Source organism: Barbatula barbatula, assembly GCF_947034865.1.
Source record: "Barbatula barbatula genome assembly, chromosome: 6".
Classification (NCBI taxonomy): domain Eukaryota; kingdom Metazoa; phylum Chordata; class Actinopteri; order Cypriniformes; family Nemacheilidae; genus Barbatula; species Barbatula barbatula.
Window position 1 is genome coordinate 15,213,646 of NC_136765.1, and position 27,595 is coordinate 15,241,240.

Genomic DNA, 27,595 nt, shown 5'->3' on the forward strand with positions numbered 1-27,595 from the left:
CCTTCAAAATGAAAATTCTGTCATCCTTTACTCACCCTCTTGTCCTTTCAAACCTGTATGACTTTCTTTCTTCCGCAGAACACAAAAGAAGATATTTTGAAGAATGTTGTTAACAGCCCCCCCAATTCACTTGCATTGGTTACAATGGAAGTGAATGGGAGGCGGTGCTGTTCTGTTACCAACATGTTTCAAAATATCTTCTTCTGTGTTCTGCGGAAGAAAGAAAGTCATACAGGTTTGAAATTCCTTGAACCCAGAGAAAGATATTTGGAAGAATGCTTGTAACAGAATGCTACATTCTTCAAACTATTTTCTTTTGTGTTTAACAGAACAAAGGAATTTTTCCTACTACGATAGTCAATGGTGGCTGTATTGAAAACCGCAGAAACCGCAGAGACATTTCTCAAAATACTTTTTTGTGTTCCACAGAAGAAACGGCCATGTACAGGTTTAGAACATATTTTATTTTGTGTGAACTATCCCTTTAAACAAACCCTGAAAGCTTAATTGCAACAACAGCATGAAGTAACATTATCTGCGATGACTATTCTCAGACTATCTAACTGCTTACCTCGGCGACGGAGAGGCGCGTAGACCCACTCATCATAGTCTTCATCAGTATCCAACTGCTCTCTGTGGCAAGGAAAGAACCTTCCACGCTGCTCGGAAAGACCCAGAGCACTGAAGGCTCGGGGTACAGGGCGAGTCTTGCCCTCTACACACTCCCCTCTGCACCTCGGAAAGTTCTTCTCTCCCCACATCTCCAGCCAACTCATTTCCCCAGAGCCTGATTTGAATTGAAGAGTCAGGCACCTTTCCAAATGCCCCACATCGCCTCACGGAATGCAAACCGCAGCTTAGATTACTCAAACGTGGATTTATAAACATGTTTACAAAGACTGAAGGCGTGTCCTGTAACATCCATGGTTGAGAGAATTACATTGAACGCATCCGTACGTCCTCTGGAAGCAATGTCGATTTTCAAAGCGTCTTCAAAACGACATTATTCTCGGTGTCCAAACAAGCAAATGTGCACTCTCAGGAAATCCTAACAACAACTCTAGACTCAAAGTGGGGAACTTCCTTCGCTCCCCAGCTGTGACACGTTGTTGCGATGGCGTCAGTGAGTGTTTGTGTATGTGGGCGAGAGTGCTCATGTGCAGGAGGACTTCTGAACCCTCTTCTCTTAGTTGGAGGAAGGGCAAAATAAACTGCATTGACCCATATGGTGTGTTACACTGCTCAAATAAAATCAATTTAAGTGATATTAAACTTCATATGTCTACGACTGAGAAGCATGTCTCCTCTTCTGAAGGTTACATTCAGCGTGGTTCACGCACTATAAATAGATTAATCGCCTTTGAGTTTATTATAGTTGACAGGGGCAAGACTCTAAACAACACTGTGGACTATGAGAAAGACTGATAGTCAATGGGAGATGCAGCTGTACAGCAAAGGTTTATATAAATGTAATCTAATATTACAAGAGAGTTAAAGTGATTGACATTCGGTCATCATTTACTCTCACTTTTGTCATTTCAAACCTTTAAGGTTTTCTTTCTTCCGCAGAACACAAAAGAAGATATTTTGAAGAAAGTTAGTAAACGAACAGCGCCGGCACCCATTCACTTTTATTGTATGGCCACAAAACCAATGCAAGTGAAAGGGTACCAGTTAGCAACATTCTTCAAAATATGTTCCTTTGCGTTCTGCAGAAGAAATTACACAAGGGTGAGTACATGATGACATCATTTTTCCATTCAGGAATCCTACATTTGATTATTAACATTTATAAAATAAGAGTACCTCTTTAATTGTATCTCTATTGAAATTTGTTAAGGGGCCCAAAATCCACAGAGAAAAGATGAATTATGCGATTCATAAATCTTGTGCCATCAAGTATAATTAAATGTCTATTTATATGAAGCCATCAAACAGTGAAATCACATTAATCTGTCATTTTTCTTATGTGTGGAAAGTTTCTTGGGTTGTGCGTTCCTGCCATTGAACCATACTGGATCCGCCACCAAAGAGAAAATGTTTGATATGGTGAGCGCACGTCTGCCAGCTGGCACAATCGGCTCGCCTTTAGTCAAACGTTTTCCAAATGAGCTTTGAAATCACATCAACCCAAGTGTTCTAGATTTTACATAGCATTCATCTGGATGCAACGGACTGACCCTAAAACCTTCATTGACCCAGCTCCAAGTTTTATGTCAGAATTTTGTACAGTGCCAAACAACAGTATGCGATATCCATTCACACTGACTTCATTTTAATTGTCATGAGCATCAGGGACATATGACAGTGAAGGAAGCAGCATATTTCAACCACAAGAGGGCACTATGAATCCAATCATTTTACAGACTTGGCCAAAAGGAAAATACTAAAATGTGTATCCGATTACAAAACGTGTTAAGGCCACTCAAGTACTAACTCAAGATCATTACATTCCTAACATGCAGACATTGCTCATAATGACATATATGCCTTCAAGTGAAAGACGAGCAGACAAAGCATAATAAAATAAGTGAAGCGAACCACCAAGATGCCAAGGGATCTGATAGAGAAGCTTATCGGACACACTTGGCTACCTTCCTGTTTACACGAGTCTTCCTTAATGCTGTTTTGTGCCACATTTTCCTCAGGGGAGTGTAAACCCCTGAGCCTAGTGTGCAAAAACAAACGCAGTGCCCTTGAACTTATTACTCTCGTCTCATGTGTAATTTCAAACCATGGGAAAACATTATTTGATTACTGGGCAACAGTATTTTTGACAACAGCAAACTTTTATTTAGCCAAGAATTGTTCATTATAGACAGTTTCAAAGTGACAACTTAAAGAAACGTTAATGTGCACGCGCAAGAAAGGTTCTTCTTGGTTTCTTTTGATTGTAATCAGAAATTAATTGGCTAAACTTGTCTCTCCATATAACTCTGTATAACTAAATAAAAACTGGTCGTTTATTTCATACTATTATTATTACAATCAAATAATAATATTAATTAATATTAACATAAATTAAATAAAACAAAGTTATATTATTAGATACTAGCCAAACACAGACCGGAAGTTGCAGTCTAGGCGCGCATGCGATGAGATGGCCTATACACGAAAAAAAACTAGTTTAATTAACATTTGCAAAGTTTATTATTCTCTATGACTTCTATTGGAATCTCTGCGAGTAAGTCCATGCTCACGACATAACCAAAATGAAATGGAAGTCCATGCTCACGACATAACCAAAATGAAATGGAAATGCAATCTCCTCCAAAAGGCCACAACTGTGGTTTTACTTATGAGCTGTTCGACTCCACCCAAATAAACCAGTAGAATTGAAATCCCTCCTCCAGACACATTCCAACAGATAAATGTGGGAGGTATTTTGAAAGCCGTGCTTTCCTCACTAAACCAGCTCTAAACAACCCCAGAATCAGATGTTTTCAATTAGATTTAAATTGGAAAAAGGGAGCAGCAACAGTGGTGGAGTCACATATTTCAACTATAAGGTCCGGTTACATGGCCGTGGAAAGCCAAGAAGCCATTGAAACCACATTAAGGGGAATTTCCAAAACCGCTGGACCTTTGCTGATGACCCTAGTTGACACATTTACCCTGTTAGCCCTGCTTTCACCCAACATACGTGTGTTCTTGTTTCCCTTGGCTGTTTCTGTTTGTTTTCGTGCAAAAATGCAAGAAAGCCTTGAATGGAAGTTTCGTTTAGTTTTCTCATGTGACAGATACAGATAAAGGCCTGAAAGGAATTTAAACAGCTCTTGTTGGTTACACAGAACAATCAGTTTCTCAATCGGTTAAAATTTGCATTTAACTTCACATTTCTGTATAATAGGGTGACCATACGTGCTATTTTTCCCAGACACATCCTGGCTAGGATTTTGGCTGTGTCCTCCGGAGGTCACATATATCATCAAGGTTTATTATTTTAGGTTTTATTGCAGTAAAGCAAGCATAATATTTCAAGGAAAGAATAAAACTACAATGATTATAGTCTACGTCTTAAGAAAAATAAATGTTAATTTTGTAACACTATGACATATGCAGTGGACAAACGAGACCTCCGGAGGACACACCGGAAATCCTGGCCAGGACGTATCCTGGAAAAATGGCATGTATGTTCACCCTACTGTACAATGTGATTTATCAGCGATTTATAGCACTTTTTCGTATATAATTATTATTGTTTGTACTTGAGACTTTGCCTCTGTAACATGCTAAAAAACATGAATTGATTTATTCATCAAAGGTTGATCTTTATAGAAGAAAAGAGCAAAAAGACGAAATACTTCTTAGAGAAACAGTTCGCCTTCAAAAAAAAAAGTTCTGTCATTATTTACACACCCCCTTATTATTTCAAACCTGTATGACTTTCTTTTTTCTGCAGAACACAAACTAATAAATATATATATATTGTATGAAAACCGTTGTTCACTATTGACTTGCTTTAGTTTTGTGTCCATAAGTCAACGGGGACCAACAGTTTTTGGTTACCAACATTTTGAAGAAAGAAAATCACACAGACTTAAAATGACTACAGGGTGAGTAAATGATGACACAATTTTCATTTTGAAGGTGAAGTGTTCCTTTAAGATCCATCCACTCCTCAAACAACCAGATGAGACCCACACACACAGCATCATTTATTAGAAGAAGCTCAGTAGCTGAAACAAAAATACTTTGGGGAATTTAAAGGTAATTCTGACCTAGTTTAATGACATTAAATAATGAATTAAGCAATCTGAGCTGAATGCACCCTGGAAAATGCTGTGCATCTTAATAAAATTATTAACAAAAACCATTGGGTATATATATTTTGAAGAGTTATTGTCTTTTATATATTCGAGCAAAGAAATAATTTAAATGATAAAGGCCAACCAAAATGAGGTCCGATATATTTTTGACCAATCGGATGCTGTAACCCCACAAAGGGCTGACTGTACTTGATTATTCAACTTGAAGCATGTTTGTTCTACTTCCTGCTGCCACTGGCAGGTATTTCAGTGGTTATAAGATTCTTCTTAAGCTTCTCCTGGCAGACAGACATCATAGAGGAAATGTTCTCAGTGGCAGGAGGATTTCCTGATGTTTGTCACTATTCTATCTTACTTGATGTCAACCTGCAGTCATCATCATCACTGTTATTTCAGCATTAAATCTGTTGTCACAGAGATCACATTAGTACCACATATTTCTCGAATGTAGCATTTGTAAAGACAACTGTTTATATGTTGGGAAAAAAAATAAAAACACAAACAAAATTACAAATATTGCGTTTTATAAAATATTTTTTGTAGTAAAATGTCTAAATATTTGCACATAAGAAGCAACTGCGAGTGTAATACAGTATAATTTGGAGCAGTACTTCTCAAACTCTTTTGTTGTAAGGCCCTTTGTGTTCTTAGAATCTTAAACTTTTTTAAATTTGTATTAAACCAAAAACATATGTCATCCGATCTGGAAGATCAATTTGTTTGCTTGTTGATCTTACTTGTCTGATGTTTGACTGCATAAAATCTATGATACATTTCTATATTTTATGAAATGCCACAAAATCGGTGATCCCCTGGATTCATCTTGGTCCCCACGGGGGGATGGTGGGGTGTCACGGTCCCCAGTTTGAGCCCCACTTGTTTGGAGAATATCTTGAATTTAAATTTGTACTTTTATATTGACCAATTTTGTTTTATTTCTGATGTCAATGAGAAAAACAGGGTCAGTTGCTTATCAACTTTACCTCCTTGTTGAAGCCAGGTAAATGAATATGTGTAGACCTACCTGTAAAGAAAGAACCTTTGTCAGAGAATCAAAGTGTGACACATGAATAGCAAAGACAAAGACCTCCAGCGTGGTAAGCTGAATGTTGAAAGCACATTTATGATTTTGCTGCTTTTAGATGGTCTTACACACAAAAATGTACCAATCTAGCTTATTTTAATACCACAGGCTGCTTTCTATCTCTGTGTGTGTGTGAGTGAGAGAATGAGAGAGTGTGAGAGTGTGTGTGTGTGTGTGTGTGTGCGTGTGTGCGCGTGTGTGTGTTCTAGTTCAAAATACCGGCAACTGCTCTGAGATGGGGGGCTTCTTTGTTTCCATGCTTCCATGTGTGAATGTGCTGGGCGACTGAGGGATTTAGGAATATGCTACATTTTTCCGCACAAAATCATATTTCTTTCCTTCCCCAAATATTCATCCTACTCTGACCTACTTTTCCACATCCCCACGAGACCTTTTAATTAGTGTGATGTGAAGGGCAAAGTGAAGGGTAATCTGCACTGAAGACACCCACAGACTGGAGAAGAGAGATTCACAGATAATGCTGTTTGGAAAACAATGCCTACAATACAGTTTTGAAGAGATCCTAAAGGAATACTTTTGGAATTCCCAAAATATAGCAATTAAGAGAAATGGAAACAAAAGGAAACAAAGACAGAAAGGTTAGAAAGGTAAATAATAAAAGTTGGCCACACATTTCTGTTTGCCATTTTATAAATCCACATTTGGAAGATTTGGAAATCAACTCATACTATATAAACTATGATACTCTTTTGGTGCATTTGAATTTTTTTATAAAAGTCTTTACAAAAGCGATTTTATTCCATTAAATGTTATTAACTTTGTATTAGGATAATAAAGTCAAAGTTATGAAAATAAAGTTGTTGATATTGTGAGAATAAAATCTGAATTACTAAATAAAGTCTTAGCAATGAAGTCACTAAAAACTATTTTTTAAATATTTAACTCACAGTAAAAGTGAACTTAGAACACCTTGGCCATTCTTCTGTCCTTGTTCATTTAGAAAACCCACAGAAACCTGGACTGAAGCCAAATACAGAAGTCTTAAAAACAAGAGAGACCGAGAGCCACACTGAAAATCCCAAAGGCTGAGACAACCAAACTCAATGAAAACATCGACCTCTGTAATTCACAGGTCACAGTGAGCTGTTGCCATGAACCCGTAAGAGTCCTTTCCTCCAACTCTTCCATACATAAACTCAATAACCAAAGTGCATCAATTACACTGCTCTCAGTGCCAAACTGGATGTAAGTTCAGGGCCCCTGCATCCAAGCACAAGGCACCTATTGTTAAGGCAGAGCCGCCATAGGGCGGAAAAGACGACAGACCTCGGCTAATGACACTAAAGGCAGACAGAAGTGCAGGTTTCAGTCTAAACAGAGACGTTTTATGGCTTATTGTGACCTGACCTGATACACTCGCATGCACGTTTGCATCAGTGATGGAACTCCATTCATACCAGCATTACTGCTCTCCTTCCATTACCATGATTATATTAGACCTCTCTCAATCCGTCAAATTAGATTCTTTGAGAAAAAATAAAACAAGTTAAAAATCTCACCAGACATTAGCTAATCCCAGCATACTAGAACCTTTCATGGGGAGTATGCTTTTAGCAACTCATAAATCATTTTATTAAACTTTTTAAAATCATCGTGAGAGAGGTTTCTTGATGGAGCAAAACAAAACTACCCAACCTATTTAACATATAGTGTTTCTCACAAAGAAATATAACAGTAATGTATAAGATATAAATATCATTGTGGAACCACTCTTTTTTTATCATTTATACAATTTAATTATAATTATTTAGCTTAAAGTGATACTGTAGTTCACCCAAACATGAAAATTCTGTCATCATTTACTCACCCTCTTGTCATTTCAAACCTGCATGACTTTCTTCTGCAGAACACAAAAGATGTATATGTTGGAAAAATGTTGGCAACAAAACAACAGCGATACCCATTGACTTGCATTGGTTTTGGGTATGTACAATTGAAGTGAATGGGCTTCTCCATTGTTCGGTTACCAACGTTCATCAGATGTGACCATGATGTACACACAGGCTACTTTCATTCGATCACATTAAATTATTACCATATTTTAATTTAGTTTCTTTGCATAAACAGAAAAATATAATCCCTCTTTCACTTCCATGTGTCCCCCTAGTTTTAAAACACAACCAAATCCCAACAACCGGCAGAGAGGAAATACAGTAAGTCCTAAGGGTCCATAAACAATCTGTCATAAAAACACAAGCCCACCAAGATGGACTTAGCAGCCCGAGTGACTCATCCATTGTCTGGATGAGGGGGATATGTGATACAACTGTCTAAACAAAATGATGTCACAACAGAGTCAAGAGTGCATAGCTTTCCCAGATGGGAGAAACTGCAGAGTGATCACGAGTCAATGTGTTGGAATATATCAAAACAAGAATTTAGCTCCATTGGCTGCATGATATCCAGATACTTTAAAACAACATCGAGAGTAACTGCATAGTTTACAAATTCTTATCTACATGCGCCAGAATATATTAGCATATCTTGGATGGTATTTTCAAAACAATTCCTGTGGACAGTTTTGGCAAGTCATTTGAATTCAGAATTAAACGTATACTCAGTTTATTGCTGAAGTTCAATATTGAACGAAAGCATTCCTGATGCGATTATGGCCCATTTGTGAAGAAACATAAATACCTTTTTGGTCAGTCCATTTTGGACACCGTGCGCATTAAGCCCTCTGCAGGCCAGATTTCAGCGTGCAATATTTCCTTCAGTATGGACTTCAGAGCATTCTAAACAGATAACAGATTTTCAGGAATTTAAATAGATTCAATCATCACGTCTCCAGTTTTCAACCTCAAAGCTCTCCAGCCATATTCCATTATTCCCAACCTCAGCACAAGGGGGGGGGGAACAACAGATCAATATTTATTCCATCTGGTGAAAACAGAGGAGGCAAAGAAGAGTTGAATATGGAAAGACTTGGAGAATGTAAACAAACATTTAGGGACAACAATTCAAACGTGATGTTCAAAAAAGGAGGGTATGTATTCGTATTGTTGTGATAACAAATACTGTTAGTGAAAGGATTCATGAGGGCTGGACCAACATCTGGTTTCGACATGCTTTCCCCCACAAGACAAACTCTGAGGAATGGGTAAGAGCCGCTCTCTGAGGGAGTGAGGGAGGAGTGGGTTGGAATAAATCAGCTGGATTGCATACAGTCACACCATGGGTGTGTTGCTTATAATTTTCAGTTCCAACAGTAAATAATGGACTATATTTTACTTTATAGTTGTTATTGTCAGAATATTTGGCAAATGGTGCTGTACCTCAAAATGAAAAACAATTTTAAAAAGTGGTTCATGACGCAGTAAAATAATTAAGCTTCATTTTTGGTTTCATAAAGAACATTTACCATGCAAAGAGACATTCTGTTCCATAAAAGGTTCTTTCTAATGAAAAGAAGTTGGAATGGAATCGCTGCAAAGAACCTTTTTAAAAGAGTATGCCAGAAAATTGACTGTGCATAATATGTCGCTACTTAATGGAATTCTCAGCTATGCATAAAGAATGGTCTCCTTCAATTTAATAATTGTGTCGTTTTAAATTTGTCTCAGAAGATCCTTGAAAATGTCCTTGAAAGGTAGCACAACTGACTTTATACGTATATAAATATTTCAAAATATAAAGTGAACGTGATAGGTCACCCGAAAATGAAAATTCTGACATCACAAGTGTCAGTTTGACACGTGTTTTGTTTCTGTTAAACAGGATATTTAAAAGAATTTGGGAAACAAAACAATTCTGAGGAACCATTAAGTTTGTCCCTACTATGGAATTCTATAGATCTGTTTGGTTACAAACATTCTAACAAATATCTTTCTGTGTTCAATAGAATAACAAAATTTAGACATGATGGTATGGAACACTTGAGGGTGAGTAAAGGATGACAGAATTGAAATTTATGGGTGAACTATCCCTTTAATGCCTACATACTGTATAGTTTTGACAATTTAGCCCGCGTAGAATTTGATGAGAAACATAATTACTTTATAATAATAAATATGAGTACGTTTCATTGTCAACAATGTTGAGATAACACTTTCAGCTCTAAACCTCTACAGAAGCAAATTGAGATTTGCATTTTATTCTTGCAGGTATAAGAAGAGTTAAATAACTCTGCTCACTGGACTTTCTTCTACATTATTTTATAAAACACCATTGTCATCAGATTCTGTTTCATAGCACACGCCAGACAGAATCACTATCTTTTTCGGTGGAGCACACATGTATCCACTTATCCTTCGCTTCCTGCACTGCGCTCACCTTACTCTCGGTTTAGCTCTGCAAGCAGGGCCAGTAAAAACACCCATTGTTTTCTTTGTAAGAGAAAGCATTGCAGGGAATTGGCGAACGGAACGTGAGACATATTGCCCTCAGAGATGTACAAAAGTATGTGAAGACAATGAATAAAGGAGACACGTTTGTTGAAGCCAGGACCACTTATACGCTATCTCACTTCAAATTATTCATTTAGAGTTAAAATGCATTACCACGTAAAGCCTATACTATATGAAAAATCACAAATCACAACCACTTTTACCCACTAGAATGCCTCTCACTAAATAGTGTGCCAACCAGTAATTGGCACAGCAGCCTAATCTGCCCCAATAACCTCCATTTAGTTCTCTTCTAAATGGAGTTGCAGTTCTACCTTTGAGGATAGTAAAGTAGGTGCCAATAGGCAACGAGAGTTAAAAATGAACAAGCATCTAACTCTACCAATTGTAAAGAATATATTTAACAACGCGACAAACTCCAAACTTTCACTTCCAGCCAATGCATATAGACAGAAATCTGAATTCCGATTTGAAAAGTCGTAAATGAATGCGAGGTAAACAACTCACGGATTTTGATTTTCTTATGGTTAAGATCCGCTACGGTCTCCTGCAAAGAATCCAACCTGTTCTGCAGCGCAGAAGCCTTATTGACCACGGCGGCTGCTTCAGTCTGGAGCTCCTGAAAGATGCTGCAGGCGTGATGCGAGAGATCGGATAACTGATGGAGTATGTTGATCAACGCTTTACAGTTCACATCGTCCAAGGAGGGAAATAAATCTCTATTAAAAACACCACAAGCACCAGCACCGACTTCCAATCCCTCTTTAGTAAACCTGCACAGACATCGGGACTTCACTATTCTTTTATAAAAAGGCATTTTCAGCGGTGATATCCAGTTTTTATTCTCATGCTAGTTTGCCGGTCCGTTTAAAGTGCCAGGGTGTGCAATGCATTCGGGAGACAAACATCTTGACATCCCGCCTCGTGGTTCAGTGCTGTTCTTATTGTTTTGAGAAGAGCTCTGAACTTTCTCCTATCAGGGAGCGAGTGGGACACATTCAAAAGACGGAATCCGGAGCTCTAATAGGATCAGGAGTCTGCCCGTGGATCTAACTTCAACCGATTTCACACTAGTGAACAGCGCAAAACTTTCATGGCGAAAATAGAATAAATACTTTTTTAAAGGAGCATTACGTAAATAATTCATAATTTTTTCTTACAACTAGCTATTCAGAAACAACAATGAAAAAATAACAAGTAGGCTAAATATCTTTTTTTGCGCAACAACCTTTAACAACTGATGAGATGAGCAGCTCTTCAAACTCTTCCGAAGGTCAATGCCGCAGTATCAGTAAAAAGATGAAGTTATACTCTGACATATTTGTGCTAAATGTAGCGTCCATCATATATTTTTGCTTAATTACCAACTTCAATGCCAATTGCCAAATGTTGATATAAATATATTTCTTTTAAATGCAAATGATAAATGTGGTAATTGTAGGCTATGGAAACAACCGGGTGAAGTGCGCCCCGTTGTGGCGTTTGGCATAAAATATGTGAGATCAACTTTAAAGTGTAGAAACCTCCACTGATGTATTTGTTTTTATTTATATTAGCGTTTTACTTAAACTTTTAATTATGATAATACTATCCGCCTATTAACTTACAGGCAAGCAGGTGTCCAGAAACGCCGCGTGCATGAATACGTTCATGTTCACTCCATCGGCCAAAGAGTCAGTTTGTTGTGCAAAAACAAAATGTTCCCGTTGACTTAGACAGCTACTCTCAGTTTATATCAAACTGAATGTGTGTGGATATCCCAGCGTCCCGCCTGTACATGATTCTCTTTGGAGGCTGGTTTTAAAAATTGAAAAGTGTACATGCCTGCCTGCATTTCGTTCAAAATATGTCCGAGAAGAACAACACGTTATTGGGACCTACAGCTGTTTACGTCCTCGGACTCCAAACATATTCGTTTATGAGACAACGCCTTACGTCTGTTTTTAAAGTCCCATTATGAATTACTAATTGATTACTTCTGTAAATCAACTCGTATGCACCCACACACGCAGACCTATTCGATGTAATGTTATTTTTAAGCCGAGAGGGGGCAGCAGACAACAGAATTGCATTGAAAGCCCCTCCCATCGGCCTAAAGGCTGATCCGGGCTCCGCGCTCGCTCACGTCGCACGGTCGTCGGCCATGTTGTTTGTGTGACAGCGCTGCACAGCAACAGGTTGTCAAATATTCTCAGTTAAACACTTCTCGGATTCCTTACAGAGACCCCGAGACCCGTTCACGGTTACTTTAGTTCATACGACAATGAAAAAGGATTTATTTCCTCTCGAGAAGATTTCGCAAAGTCTATAATGCCACTGTTGTGTAATGTGAGTACCTCATGTAATACTAACTTACTTGAATGTCGTATAGTTTAATTGCGTGTGTGCTTTAACAACGTTTACATACTCGGCTATGAGGTTGTTTTCAATGCATGTTGAACGTTTCTTGTGTAGCTCTCTCGGTTCTTAACTTTCTGTTGTGTCGGTGTTGGAAGTGTCCAGTTTCACACTTCAAAGACTTTTAAAGCTTCGCGTTACATTTATCATGAACTCGATTTCAAACACAAGTCTAATTTCAAGTGCTGTTTCAAATAGCCTTCAAGCACACGTTCCTAACGCAAACCTGCCAAACTCGTCTGCCAGGGTTTCACATAAGTTACAGAAATGAAGCGTAAACATGAGTTTTGTTCGCGTTTATGTTCGTTTCTCTACTGCAATGATTCATAAATGTTATAACAACGGGACACGTCGTGTGCTGCCTTCTCCGACAGCGTTGTTGGGCACCATAGGCGTGTGCATCAGTTTTGGGCATTACGTCTCTGGCTGATATCCATGAGTGAGGTCAGTGTTTAAAATCTTTCAAGTGGTTTTCTTTTGTCAGCCTCTCAATGCCATGGATCATGTTTAGTCGGTTGATATGCGTGCACAGTCCTATGTAGATATGCATTTACATTTGTCATTTTACAGACGCTTTTGTTTAAAGCAACAATGCTCTTAATCTACACATATTGTTGTTCTTGGTATCTGTGGTCCCTGAGAATTTAACCCACGACCTATGTCCTGTACCGCAATTGAGCCACAGATGTTGAGTTCACCCCAAAAAATTCTGTCCTTATTTACAACAACTCAATGGTGATTAAATGAAGACAGATTTTACATTTTTAAATGAGAGTTAAACAAGAACAACCATTAAGACTTGTTTTGTCTTTCGTGCTTCAGGTTGTGGTCAATGGAGGCATGGCTGTGCTGCTTCTGTGTTCATTTCTCATCCACCAGATTCAGTTTTTGTAATGTAGTGTTGTTTAACATCAGATGCGTTTGATCATAGGCTGACAATGTTCGTAAATTCATCACAAATGGAAACGATACAGGCCAGAAATGATCTATCCTGTCAGCCTTGTTTTGAGAGTGCTTGTTTAATTTTTAAAGCCCACTGACCCAGGTTTATGGAAATAACATAAGATAAGATCAAGTTAAATAATTGCTGCATTCAATAGACTATCCCTTTCAATACATTATTATGTGAAGCTTGGCGATGTTGCATTTCTGTGTTGTTTATGAACAGTGTGTGTACGATGTCTTGACAGCTGTCTGACTGTTTGTTCAGGTTTCAATGACGTGACCTGCATGGCCTTCTGCAGATAAAGCCAGAGAGGACTTTTTTCCCTGGGAAAGAAAACCGAATGGCTTTTTTGGTTTACATCATAAATGAATCATTTTGCTAAGCCTAAATAAAAAAACGGCAAAGGAATACAAATGCGGCGTATATACGCATAAAGGGATCCTCAGCTTTTTTGGCCTAGTGTGTTTTTTATTAATCAAAGGACTACACATTCTTCTTCAATCAATGCTTTCATTTTCACAGAAGTGAGAATTCAGTGGGAGGGGTTTGACACTTGTTTTGTTGGTCTCGGTGTGGCTTAAATATCCTTTCTACTGACACGTTCATGGTACCAAAGCATTGTACAATATTGTTTATGACTTTTCTACATCCTGTTTCGTTTTTGCTTTCCTCCCACTTCCTGCGTTCTTTTGTGGTAGTTAAATCACGCATAGGGTAGAGGAGGAGGTGGTGGGACAAGCCCAGATATGACCTCATGGTCTGTCTTTGCAGCCCTTGTGTCACAGGTTGTTTTAATGTGGATGAAAGTAGATGGCAGAATTAAAGTTCTGTATTATATAATGTTTCACTCTAATGGTGGACTTGTATGATGTGTTCTAACCACTGTTTAACAACATTTGTGGCAGTTGACCGCATTCACTAGCTCTCAGAAAGCTAAGCAACCATGATGCTCTTCATTTTTGCAAGATAAGTCATAATAGTCAGTGTGAAAACTGCAAATCTGCGAAATGCAAAAACTGCAGCGCCAATGTTTGCTTATGGCAGCTGTATTTATTGGAGCTTCTTATGTTAATTAATCTTAACCACAATAATTTGTCATGTAAACAAAAAGTGAAAATAAATGTAACACTGTGGAAGTCTTGTAATTTTCACCCACAAATAGTGAGTACTACCAGTGTGTTAAAGAGTAAGAAATGGCGATATGAGACACGACAAGCATCCCCCATCCAGGCAGTATTTTGGAAGGTTGTCCCGTCTGACTGCATTCTCTTCCATAGACCTGCTGTCACAGACCTGCAACAATGCAAGTTACATCACTTCCTGTCAGCAACTCTGTGTGATTTAAATCTATTACTACTGGTTTGTATTGCTACCATGGGGCCTGTATTACTTGTCTCTGAAGGTGATTTATTCTGGTTGGTCAAGGGTGACATCAGTGGTTAGATATTTGTGAACTGTTGTAGATAACAACACTGTATTGTTTTCTCCCGAGTAAAACTTCTGTTTCCTGTAAATGTTTTTTTTTGTGTGTTTGGATTTCAGCTCTGTGTAGAGAGCTTTGCAGCCAACAGGTTGATCAAAACTTAAATGCAAAGAGTTGTTCCCATACATATTTTTACGTAAACATAACCTACCATAAAATATATAGTGGTGGAATAGCGTGTCAGCCCTATATAATCAATTAACTCGCAATCTAGAATTATATTCTAGTAAATGTGTGAAATATCTATTGTCAGACATATTCTAAAAAGTAAAAAATACTTTTGTATTTTTGGATGTAACAATAGACTCACGATTCTTTAAAATATGTGATGCTTGTTTGACTAGACAATATCAAAAACATTAACTAAATGTAAAAAATGAAATGGATATTAAAATAACAGTTTAATTTCCCAAACATGAACCATTTCTAAAATTAAAGTAATACTTAAATTTGTTACAAAGCATTCAAGGTTTAATAGACCCCTTTTGCGCCACAAATGCCCGCTTGTGTCACGGCATTAGCTGGAGGCAAAACATATGGAAAACTGTAGGCGGCCAATACAAAACAGCACAGATTCGTCTACATAAGGAGTTTAAAAAATAATGTTGTGCCAGAATTGACAGAATACAGTCTCCAATTTGATATTTTAACACACACTTGAGCAAAGAGCGGACTGAACATAAACCATCAGTAAAAATGCTCGCATTTCACTTCATAACACTTGAGATTAAAAACGACTTTCTTTTGTTGTTATGGATTATGATTTGTGTCTAAAAACGTATGCCCAAATCAGAAACTGGGGAACAAGGTTATTTTCCATGTAATGTTTACTTTTGAACGCATTGGGTATGCTAGCTAACTTTGTTAGTTATACAACTAGCAGTTCACTATGTGCCAGAAACGAAACAACGGAAACAAATGTTTGTCATCTCTTTTTCTTAGTTTTAAAAAACACCATAGCTGTACAATACAGATCTCATGAGAATTCATATGTATTTTGTGTAAAATGTGGTTCTACAAAACGTATATTTACTTACATACGATAAAACTGAAAACACTGACGTATTTACATCATCTAATCGCAGTATTGAGGATACATAAGGCTTTACTTGTTTTCATATGAATAACTTAACAGACGTATAAATCAATCCTAATGCACATCGTATTAGCTGCATTCATATTTATTTTATTATATTGTATTTATTTGGCATTTAAAGTTTAATAGTTTACTTATGAAATGATTCTGGTTCTGTGAGGTTTCTGCTGCCAACTCGTTTAGAAGAAACAAGATTTAACTCTTAAAATGATTAACATTTCTGCAATCATTTAACCATTACTTATCATGTAATCTTTGCTTTGTTTGTCATGGAAGGCGTTTTCTCCAACATGCGGTGAACCATAAAATACACCAAAACACAAACTAATTACAAAAGGAATCAATTTTATTCGTCAGATGTAATCCATATCTTCAGAATCCATTCAGCTGTGAGGAACAGAACCGTTATTTGGCGATGGTCATCGCCATTCTGAGCAGCCACCGTTAGCAGCAGCAATGCTCACACGCTTGTCAGTTAAAACCATTACGACAGGCTCTCGCCTCATTGGATTGGTCACAGATTGCGTAATGCGATATTGATACCAATACTTTTTACTTTAAGAAACATTCACTTAAACTTACATTTAGTTTCCTGTAGATTAAATCATTAGGAATCATCATCATTAATATGCTATATCTGAATAAATGTTCATAACCACTAAAATATTTTGATGATTTGTGCTCATGTAATTATGTAGATGTTGACGGGACATAGTTTAAACCAAATATTTATATATTTATTTGTTACTGTAATAGAATTTGCAAACATGAACTTTGCACCAAATTATTACTATAAATAGGTAACAATAACAGATTAACAGAACAGAAAAATTATATATAACAAAATAAATTCTCCCATCCCAGTTCTACTTCTCTAGCTTAGAGAAAAATTATTACTAAAGAACAAAAGATTTTAAAACTGCTTTTCCGTTTTTGTTCAGTGTTATGTTTAGACACAATAATTGAACAAATTAACACGTTTCCCAAGTGAACAAGTGAATTTATAAACAAAGTGCACACAATTGTTTGAGAAGCTTAAATACTAAAGTACTTAAATTCTTTTTTCCCCAAAAGGCCCACTGCCATACATCGCAATTCGCAGTGTTTTCATTCACCGAGGTGAAAACTCAACACGGTGCTCCTCTTTATTTCGCTGGCTGCAGCAGCATCTGCGTGCTTGTGCTTGGCACTGCTGAGTCACATGATAGTGGACTACATAACACAGCAGGGCAGGGACGTGTGCAAAACTAGGTGTATGGGAAATCATTTTTAGTCATTATACAATTATTAGCTACATTAGTAAATAAATAAAATCGGTAGTAAAAACACACTTGTATCGATATTTCAATGATAGGATTGATCCTTTCCGATACAACCTCAGTATCTGAAGTATCGATACTTCAGGATGAAAATATCCGCCCAGCCCGTGTTTCTGCTGAGGTGTGTTTGTAGGACAAATGCGTGTTTTCAAGTGGATCAGGATTATATCAGATATTTTCAGTGATTAACAAACCAAAATTCTGCTCTGTGCCTCACACAAAACTGTCGTATTCCACCAGAGAGGACTGCGACTGCAACGCATCGTAATTTGGACTACTTTTGGTATTTCTGATCTGTTACATTTTATATCTTTTTATATCCGCTATTAAGTTAAGGTTTGGGTGTAGGTTAAGGGGTCTAAAAATAAATTGCTTATCGATACAATTATTGAAACGCAGTGATACAAATATCTTAATGAGATACAAGAATTGTAAATATTTTGCGTTTTTTAGCTAAAAATATGCAGTAATTTTGCGTGCAAATTTTACGTTTCTTCATCAATAAACACTTGCAAAAATGTACTATTTGTGCTTGTAAACTTAACCTATAAAAAATACCTACGTATGAACAATGAGATCAGGCTGGTAATACATAACAGTGTAACAATGTGGTTGCACGATACATATTATTATTATTATTATTCAGCGGAAAGCATTTGAATGTCTTTATTTTGGATTCTCGCCCCCCCCCCCCCCCCTCTCTCTCTCTCTCTCTCTGAGAGTGCAGGATGGAGATAGCGACAGCTCTGCACTCCCTTGCCTGCATTATTAATGGGTGGACATTTCTCCTTTCTGTGTGTGTGTGTGTTGTGCAGATGACTGGGCTAGCCAGCTGAGACGAGGAGATCAGGACCGCTCTCCTCATATCCCTGCCACCTGCAGCCATGAATGGTAAGAGCTCTGCTTTATATTTCTATGTGTGTGTGTTTGCCCACGTGCTCTGACCAATAGAATATGTGTGCACACAGAGAACCTTTAGCCCTGTAATGTCACTACAGCATGAGTCTTTCCTATTCATCATCTGCAGTTCTTGTTTGTACTGTGCGTGTGCATGTGCGTGCGTGCACGCAGGTGACTGTGTGTGTGTGTGTGCGCATTGATACAGCACAAGCTGCATTGGTCTCTCACACACTGCAGCTATTACTGCCTGTCAGCAGGCAATCTGTCAAACAGACACGTCACCATTTAAAACTTATAACACGCATTGACTTTGTATTTTGGATCTTCTATCTAAATGTATAAAGGCTTGCTTTTTTATGGTATAAGCAAACCATCCCAGCTGCAAATAGTCTATGCAGTACATGTTCTGTATATCTAAAGTTTTGTTTGTTTATTTAAAGTTTGTTCGGTTGTTGATCATGAGTATTTTTTTTACATTTTATTCCTGCATTGCACCCATAAGAATATTTTGCCATCTACCCCCATGAACAGGTTTTAGCCTAATACCTTTGGTCAATGGGTGGCATTGATTTAGCATGCAGAATCCAAAGCGAATAACAGTGCATCTAGGGCGGCGCATGTGATTTAGCTACGTTTAATACATAATATTTTTTATCCTAGTTATTAGTCACCTTCCTCCTCCTTTTCTTTGTTTATCTTAAGGTGGTCGAAGTATGTGGGCTATAACTCCAGATGAGAGGGACAAACATGATCAGAAGTTTGACACCCTCTCCCCAGTGCAGGGCTTTGTGACGGGTATGTATCAGAGATCTCATATTGGTGTTTAAATCATTTTCTGGTTAATGCTTTCAGTCCATTCACTTGCTGGGTAGAAATGGTTAAAGTTGGACACAAAGAATGTTTTCTCCATTTAAAGTGATAGTTCACCCAAAAAAGAAAATTATGTCATGTACTCACCCTCGGATTGTTCCAAACCTGTATAAATGTTTTTGTTCTGCTAAACGCAAAGGAAGATATTTGGAAGAATGTCAGTCACTGAGCAGATCTCGTCTCCCATTTACTGCCATAGTAGGGAAAATAAATACTATGGGAGTCAATGCGGATGAGAGTGCTCGGTCACGGCCTTTTTTTCCAAATATCTTCCTTTGTGTTTAGCAGAACAAAGATCTGTATACAGACAATCCGAGGGTGAGCACATGACAGCGTTTACATTTTTTGGTGAACTATCCCTTAAAATGTATATCCATTTTTAATGTCAGAGTTTCTCAATAGGTCCATGTAATGGTTTATGCTTCAAATTACATTGCAGACAAATATAAATTTGCCACCAACATGTTTTTATATTTAAATTTTCTTTACTACATGGTCACAACATAATTTGTCTTAAGGAATTTTCTGTTATCTGTTTTTACCATTTTTTTCTGTTTGTAGCTGAGAAGGCACGAAGTTTCTTCATACAGTCTGGGCTTCCTCAGCTTGTGCTAGCTGAGATCTGGTGAGCAGTCATTCCTGATCAAGCAGTATTTTTTCAAAACAAAACTGGAACCCTGATGAAAGTCGTCTTGGATCAAATACCTGCTCTAATAGTTGCCTGTGTTTTGTGTGGTAGGTCCCTGGCTGATATGAATAAAGATGGTAAGATGGATCGGCTGGAGTTTTCTATAGCCATGAAGTTGATCAAGATGAAACTGCAGGGACAGAATCTTCCACCTGCTCTGCCCATCATCATGAAGCAGCCCCCTGTGCCAGCTCCAACCATGCCAGTAACACCTCTTGGTACGCTGCCAGCTTACACAATAACCAGTAGAGTGGTGATCTGATATGGCATTCGGTATTGTGGTTATATGTACACAGCTGATTATTGTAATTACAGATTAGTGTTGATGTAAGTGTTACTCGTGCTTGGCTAAGGCCATGGATATCAAAGTTAAAAAGCTTACTTTTTCCCCTGGCAAAAGATAAAGCGGGTGAAAACTTGTGTTTAGATATTAAACAGATTTGTTAAGGACCAAAAGCGGCCTGATTTTAATTCAGTAGATCAGAGAGTATGGAAAAGGGTGATGCAAGAACGAAATGGCCCTTGGTTCAAGAAATCTTGACCATGTTCGTTTTAAGCTTCTTCCTCACTTGCTAGGAAACCTTGTTATGCAGGTGGACAGCAGGTGCACAGCTTGATCGCAATATGAAGCAGGTGGCTATAACCACGACCTTCAAAATGTACAAGAGAGAAACAAACGTGTCTGCAGGCTGTCACATTCGTCACATTTAATATTTTTTTATATTTAATTGTGCATTACATAAAATTATTGTTCCCACTATAAGAAGAATAACCAAAAAGCATTTTGTGGCTTCTCAGATGCTCCGACAGTCCAGATGTATTTAGTAAATTTGCCCTTTTGCCTCTGCAGGTATAGGAACAATGCCAAACGTACCCATGATGCCCAACGTTCCTTTTCTGACGCCTATACCAATGACCTCTACCCTGACCACTATGAGCCCCATGCTGGGCATGAGTCCTATGATGGGCACAGGCCTGTCCGTTCCAATGATCAGCACTCCAGCTCTGCCAAACGGACCTATCGCCTATCTACAACCGACCCCCATCTCTCTCAACTCAAGTAAGATATATTTTAACATCTACACACCTGTCAAATCTTCGGGGCGTTTATTGAGCCTATGAAACCAGTTTGGGGTTTTGTGTGTAAGAGTTAATTTATATCTAGGCGTACGCAAGCAGATTGACCAAGTTCACTTTGCGGATATACACATTAAATATTAATGCTGTAGTCTTTCTCTTCCTGGGAAATGGGCCAAAAACATGAACGACTCATCTTGCACTAAACAGATTTGTGTCCAATCAATTGACCCTTTTTGATACCACTTTTAATGGCTGACCAAGCTAAAGCTTGTTGGCTATAAAAAAAGTTTAAATATATTAAAAAAATAATTAAATATGAATAAAAAAAACTTGCCATGATTTTATAAATTAAAAATAAAAATCATTCCTAAATAATGTTTTGGGGATCTTTAAGCGCTTAAGTTATTTTAAGTCCTTTACATGGATATGACATTAGGGACCTTCTCCAAACCTCAGTTTATCTCAAAAAACTAAATAAAAGAATTATATAATGACTAATGGTAGATTTAGCGCATCAGTTTTTAGGATTAACTCCAGTACTTGATTTAGATTAGTGTTAAATAGCATAATGGTGTATATATATATATATATATATATATATATATATATATATATATATATATATATATATATATATATATATATATATATATATATATATTTATATATATATATATATATATATATATATATATATATATTTATATATATATATATACACAGCAGGGAAAATAAGTATTTGACACATCAGCATTTTTATCAGTAAGGGGATTTCTAAATGGGCTATTGACACAAAATTTCCACCAGATGTAGCCATCAAGCCAAATATTTAATTCATATAAAGAAATCAAAACATTTAAGTATACAAGTTGAGTCATAATAAATAAAGTGAAATGACACCGGGAATAAGTATTGAACACATGAAGATAACAATGTGCAAAATGGCATATAAAGCCAGGAGCTCACCTGAAATCTGTCAGTATTGAGAGAGATATTCTGCCCCCTATCAGTATTGATATCAGCTGCTTTAGTCCTTTAGGCTTCTCATTACCTAGGAGGCACACATGAAAGACTTCATGATGGGTAAAAGCAAAGAAATCTCATTTGGAGCATTTGGAGAAGCCTGTGGATTATTGGGAGACTATAGTATGGTCAAATGAAAGCAAAATTAAACTTTTTGGCAGTCATTCTACACACTATGTTTGGAGAAGAAATGGCACTGCCCACCACCCCAAGAACACCATACCAACAGTTAAGTTTGGGGGTGGAAGCATCATGGTTTGGGGCTGCTTTTCAGCAAGAGGTACTGGCAGACTTCATATTATTGAAGGCAGGATGAATGGAGAAATGTCCTGCCATCTTCCAGAAAGCTGAAAATGAAAAGAGGGTGGCCATTTCAGCAAGACAATGATCCCAAACACAAGGCCAAGGACACAATGAAGTGGTTTTAAAGAAAGAAAATCAAGCTGCTTGAATGGCCCAGTCAATTCACCTGACCTAAAACCCATAGAAAATCTATGGAGAGAACTGAAGATCAAAGTTAATAAAAGAGGCCCAAGAAACTTTCAAGATTTATAGACCATTTGTGTGGAAGAATGGGCCAGAATCACTCCTGAGCAATGCAGACCACTGGTCTCTCCATACAAGAGGCGTCTTGAAGCTGTAATCACCAACAAAGGCTTTTCCCTGTGTCATTTCACTTGATTTATTATGACTCAACTTGTATACTTAAATGTTCTGATTTATTTGTATGAATTCAATATTTGGCTTGATCCCAACATCTGGTGGAAATTTTGTGTCAATAGCCCACTTAGAAATCCCCTTACTGATAAAAATGCTGATGTGCAAATACTTATTTTCCCTGCTGTATAAATACATAAATAAATAAATATATATAATTGTATAGATATATATGTCGTCATTGTGTATATGGATATAAATAAATAGTCTCTTTGAGTGTGCTAGAGGTGAAGTGATATGTTTAGTTATTTTTGCTTTAGTCTTCCTGTTTCAGGACTAGGTCAGCTCATACCTTCAGGATGTGATGATATAATGAGCAACTCTTTATTTGTTTCAAGAGTAGGATTGTTGAGCTATTATTAAATGCTTTAAAACATGGTTTTAGTTTGCTTGTGGTGTATTATTTCATTATTCTGAATATATATTATACTTTGAAAGAGCTCACCGGCTATGTTTTTTATGGACATGTTTGTTTGTCTTTCTCCATAGCTCTCCCTCTGTCAAGTTCATTTTCTTCCCCTGCACTGGGCTTCTCGGCCCCTCCCATCAACACTACTCCATCCCTGCTGGACCTGGGATCGAGCAGGTGAGGAACCCTGTGCTGTATCTTTATGCATCTTGTAACCTGTTGTTTATTCAATCTACAGCACCTTCTGTGCAGTAGAGCTGTCCACACTCAAATTTACAGATTTGTGATCCTCTGTTTGCAGCTCAAACTCCTCCCCCTCCATATCATTGGCCAGCAACTCTCCTATGGGCAGCCCCTCTGATTGGGCCGTCCCACAGGCATCACGGCTCAAGTACAGGCAGCTGTTCAATGGCCTGGATAAGCAAATGACCGGTTATCTAACAGGTACTTAGAATTATTGTTGAAAAAAAACAACAAGGTGCTAATAAAAATAGTTATTTTTAAGGGGGTAGTCATCATTCTTGTCATTTCATTTCAAACCTGTATGACTTTTTTTCTTCTGCAGAAAAAAAAAAGATATTTTGAAGAATGTTGGTAACCAAAAAATGGGCTGTACCTATTTACTTCTATTGTATGATGAACACAAAATCAATGCGAGTCAATGGGTAACGCCGTTGTTCTGTTACCTGCATTCTTCAAAATATCATCTTTTGTGTTCTGCGGAATAAAGAAAGTCACACAGATTTGAAATGAGAGTGTGAGCAAATGATGACAGACGTTTCATTTTTGTGTAAACTATCCCTTTAATAGTGTCAAAACTGTGTCATTAAAATCTTCATGAGGATTTGTGAGGTTTCTATGAACGATCCCTGTGGATAAGATTTTCAAAAATCCTGTGTTTATTGTTTTCGTCATCTTAGTGTTAAATATAGTATTAGGCACTTTAGATGAAGGTATAAATAGTAACAATCCATGCTTGCGGTAGGTTTGTCAAGAATTGACTGAGATCACTTGCATAGTTCAAACATGACACATCTACTAAAGAATGAGAAAGTCAGAAAAGACATTGTATTGTGTCAACATACAGTGTAGTTCACAGGGTTTATATATTGTTTAAATTCAAGCCTACACCTGCCTTGAGTGTTAGCAAGGCATAATTTAAGAAGGTTCCCCTTTGTGTTTGTATAATAAGATATTTTGAGCAGATTGCTGTCATTGACATTAGAAATATCAGCCAGCTCCAGTCAGACCAGTTATTTTAGTACAGCAAAGGCCTGCATTACTGCAGCACACACAATGATACACATCTCTTGGTTACAACTTGGTTTCTCTACCTCATACACTGTATTCCTTGCCTGCCACATGTCGTTTTGTACTGTTTATTGTGCCATTGCTGACAATATTGTGCCTTTTGTCGCTGTTGTACATTCTTATCCATCTGCACTTTACGTATATACACTGTCGATTGACGCTCTGAAGGTATCTTGTTGTTTTGTAACAATGATGATAAATGATTCATGAATTGAATGAATATGCTAATTTGGGATAAAAAAAAATTTAATCTGTATTTACGTCTGCAGGCCCTCAAGTGAGAAATGCAATGGCTACAACATTGCTTACTCAGACGCAGTTGGCTACCATATGGTATGAATTTGCCCTCCCCAAATATTTGAATGAAGCATTTTATGAAAAGAAATGTCACTCACAGGGATTACATTTTTTTTTAGTTTTCAGAAAATGCACGTGTGCATATAGCGATGTAAGCCAGATCAAAAATGATAAAACATGCATCACTATTGTTGTCTGCAAATTGTTTGTGTGCTTTTGTCAGGAATCTGGCTGATGTTGATAAGGATGGTAAACTGAAAGCTGACGAGTTTATTTTGGCTATGCATCTGGTAGACATGGCTAAAATGGGACAACCCTTGCCTTTGGCGCTCCCTTCAGATTTGGTGCCCCCATCTTTAAGGTATCGCTGTCTGATTGGCTTTACATTATATACCAAGCATTGATAATTTAGTAATGATGTCATGAGTGTCAAATACATTTTGAATTAGTGTCTAATAATATGTTTCGCTCTTTGTCCATGGGAATAATTAGGGGGAAGGTTGGCGACTCTGTTAATGGAACCACTCCCTCTATCTACGCTGTTCAAGCTGAGGACCTCTACGAGACTGAGCCTCTACAGAAATCAAGGAACAATTGTAGGGCCCCACCTATCATTATATAATACAAACATCTATGACTCAGATTTTCAACAGAAACACTTCCCACCTTTACACAACTTTTCAAACGCTTCACAAGTGCCTTCTTATAGAAAGTAAATACTGCTAAATTTAAATAAATACATAAAATGAGGAAAACTAAAACCAAATTAACAATTTCATTATACATAACTGCGCACACAATATGTGCCAAAATAAAATTGTTTTATTTTCATTTTTACTCTGCCATTGTGTTGTCCCTGTCAAATTGAAAAAGAAAATGCAGTTGGTGATTTTAACATTAAATTTTCACCAGAATATCAAAGCAAGACTGCCAATATGAAAAGGCAAATGTGGAAAAACATCTTATTTTCTCTTTTATTTATTTTTCATTTTCAAAGTCATGCAAATTACATGTTAATCAGGGGGTGTAGATGATCGTCTGAACTACCAGGAATGCCCACAGAAATTTAATATCCTTTTATGCCGTGGGGAAAACAAACCATTCGAATAAACGTGTGTAGAACTTGTTAGGCGATTGGTCTTAGCTCTTTGAAATGATTACGACTGACTTTTTGCAATACCTAGTTGCTTTGTGGTGTTCTGCATCTGTGATAACAAACTAAAGAATTGGAGAGCCCTGCATCTAATGACGTGCCCTGAACTATGCCCTAATGCGATTGTCACCACTCCCCCGCTGGCTTGTACTAATAGACTATATGCAATAAATTAATGAATTAACATGTGTCCACCAAAACATTTTTCCACCAAAACATTTGTAGCCATGTAAAAATAATGTCTGGTGCTTTGTCCTGGCCCTTCTCCACTGCTATCGGACGGCTGTGTAAAACGGGACTATGACCTGATATCGGTTTTAGCCTAAATTAAAGAGCGAAAAACTTGTGAAATATCATTAAGATACATAGTGCATCAAAACACAGTGTCATCAGTTTGTCTAAATTAATACAGGACCTTTGAATATCTTGCTCACCATTTACACGTGGTAGGGAGGAGGTGTAAATGTATTTCATACCAACTCACATTTTGAAAATGCGATGAATTTTTGAACGATTAACATGTAACAACAGATTAACAACAGATAAATGTTTCCTGCTCATGTTTCATGAATGAGGCCCATTGTGTTTTTCAGACTGCGATTGCACACTACTGATTTTAAGCCTGTGCTATCCCTCCCAGTCACCCAGTGTTTGTATATTTTACTAACATTTAAACTGGATCAGACTTGTTTTGTCTAATCCTGTGACACTCATACTGTAAGTGTGGTATGAGTGATTAAACAATATAAGATACAATACACAGTTATAATGACAAACAATGCGTTTCCCATGGTACTGTTTCCTTTTATATTTTGTTACGTAATTAATTTCTGCATTTCAAAGGGATTTTATGAAAATTCTTTCCTCATTTATTCACTCTCATGTCATTTCAAACATACGACTTTCTTTATTCTGCACAACACAAAAATATCTATTTTGGATAATGTTGGTAATCAAACAACATTGGCCTCCATTGACTTCCATTGTATGAACACACTGTGACATTTCTTAAAATATCATACAGCAATATCAGATGCCAGAATAAACGATTGCAGATTGTCTCATACATTTTGGTGTGCCAAAAGCAGGTGTAGTGATTGTAATGATTTGTGCATGTGTCTGTATCCAGTGACCTTTGAGGATAAGTTCAAGCAGAACCTGGAACAAGGAAAGGCAGAGCTGGAGAAGCGTCGACAGGCCCTGCTAGAGCAGCAGCGCCGGGAGGAGGAGAGGAGAGCACAGAAGGCCAGAGAGGAGCTAGAGAGGAGGGAGAGGGAGGCACGGGAGCTGGAGCTGAAGAGGAAGAGAGAGGAGGAGGAGAGGCTGGAGAGACAGAGAGAGCTGGAGAGACAACGAGAAGAGGAGAGACTCCGAGATTTAGAGAGGAAAGAGGTGAACATACCATTATCGGTCTCCAAAGCACCTTAGAGAACATTTACTGATTTACATTATTGATTCATAATAGTTATTTATTGTAATACGGGGCTTCAGACTAAATGTGACGTATGCTGTAAAGCAGGTGATGGGCGGGGCTTGTGTACCTACCCGCACAAGTTACATGTGTGATTTTAGCCGATAGAGGGCTGCTTAGATAGCAGCGGAAGTAAAATTCGTCCAGTTACCACAAAAATAATTTTAGAGATATTATTTTAAGGTCGAAAAACTCCCTAGGGCTGCTTTAAAATG

General features: G+C 37.6%; 2 protein-coding genes across 5 annotated transcripts in view; one reads left to right on the forward strand and one right to left on the reverse strand.

Annotated features, from left to right (window-relative positions):
• Positions 1 to 11,050, reverse strand: part of nhsl1a (NHS-like 1a) — a 42,477-nt gene extending 31,427 nt beyond the window's left edge. For 2 of the 3 annotated variants that reach the window (XM_079458142.1, XM_079458143.1), the window contains exon 1: positions 572 to 1,184. In XM_079458142.1, coding sequence (XP_079314268.1) covers positions 572 to 776 — 205 coding nt within the window. In that variant the 5' untranslated portion in view covers positions 777 to 1,184. Of the gene's footprint in view, positions 1 to 571; positions 1,185 to 10,727 lie in introns of those variants that run through there. The other variant, XM_079458139.1, reaches the window with a different exon arrangement.
• Positions 11,051 to 12,320: 1,270 nt separating this feature from the next.
• Positions 12,321 to 27,595, forward strand: part of itsn2b (intersectin 2b) — a 30,672-nt gene continuing 15,397 nt past the window's right edge. For both annotated transcript variants that reach the window (XM_079457852.1, XM_079457853.1), the window contains exons 1-12: positions 12,321 to 12,548; positions 18,277 to 18,352; positions 19,064 to 19,156; positions 19,793 to 19,856; positions 19,971 to 20,137; positions 20,770 to 20,979; positions 23,229 to 23,325; positions 23,450 to 23,592; positions 24,729 to 24,792; positions 24,980 to 25,117; positions 25,249 to 25,352; positions 27,039 to 27,301. In XM_079457852.1, the coding sequence (XP_079313978.1) occupies positions 18,346 to 18,352; positions 19,064 to 19,156; positions 19,793 to 19,856; positions 19,971 to 20,137; positions 20,770 to 20,979; positions 23,229 to 23,325; positions 23,450 to 23,592; positions 24,729 to 24,792; positions 24,980 to 25,117; positions 25,249 to 25,352; positions 27,039 to 27,301 (1,350 nt within the window). In that variant the 5' untranslated portion in view covers positions 12,321 to 12,548; positions 18,277 to 18,345. The remainder of the gene's footprint in view (positions 12,549 to 18,276; positions 18,353 to 19,063; positions 19,157 to 19,792; positions 19,857 to 19,970; positions 20,138 to 20,769; positions 20,980 to 23,228; positions 23,326 to 23,449; positions 23,593 to 24,728; positions 24,793 to 24,979; positions 25,118 to 25,248; positions 25,353 to 27,038; positions 27,302 to 27,595) is intronic.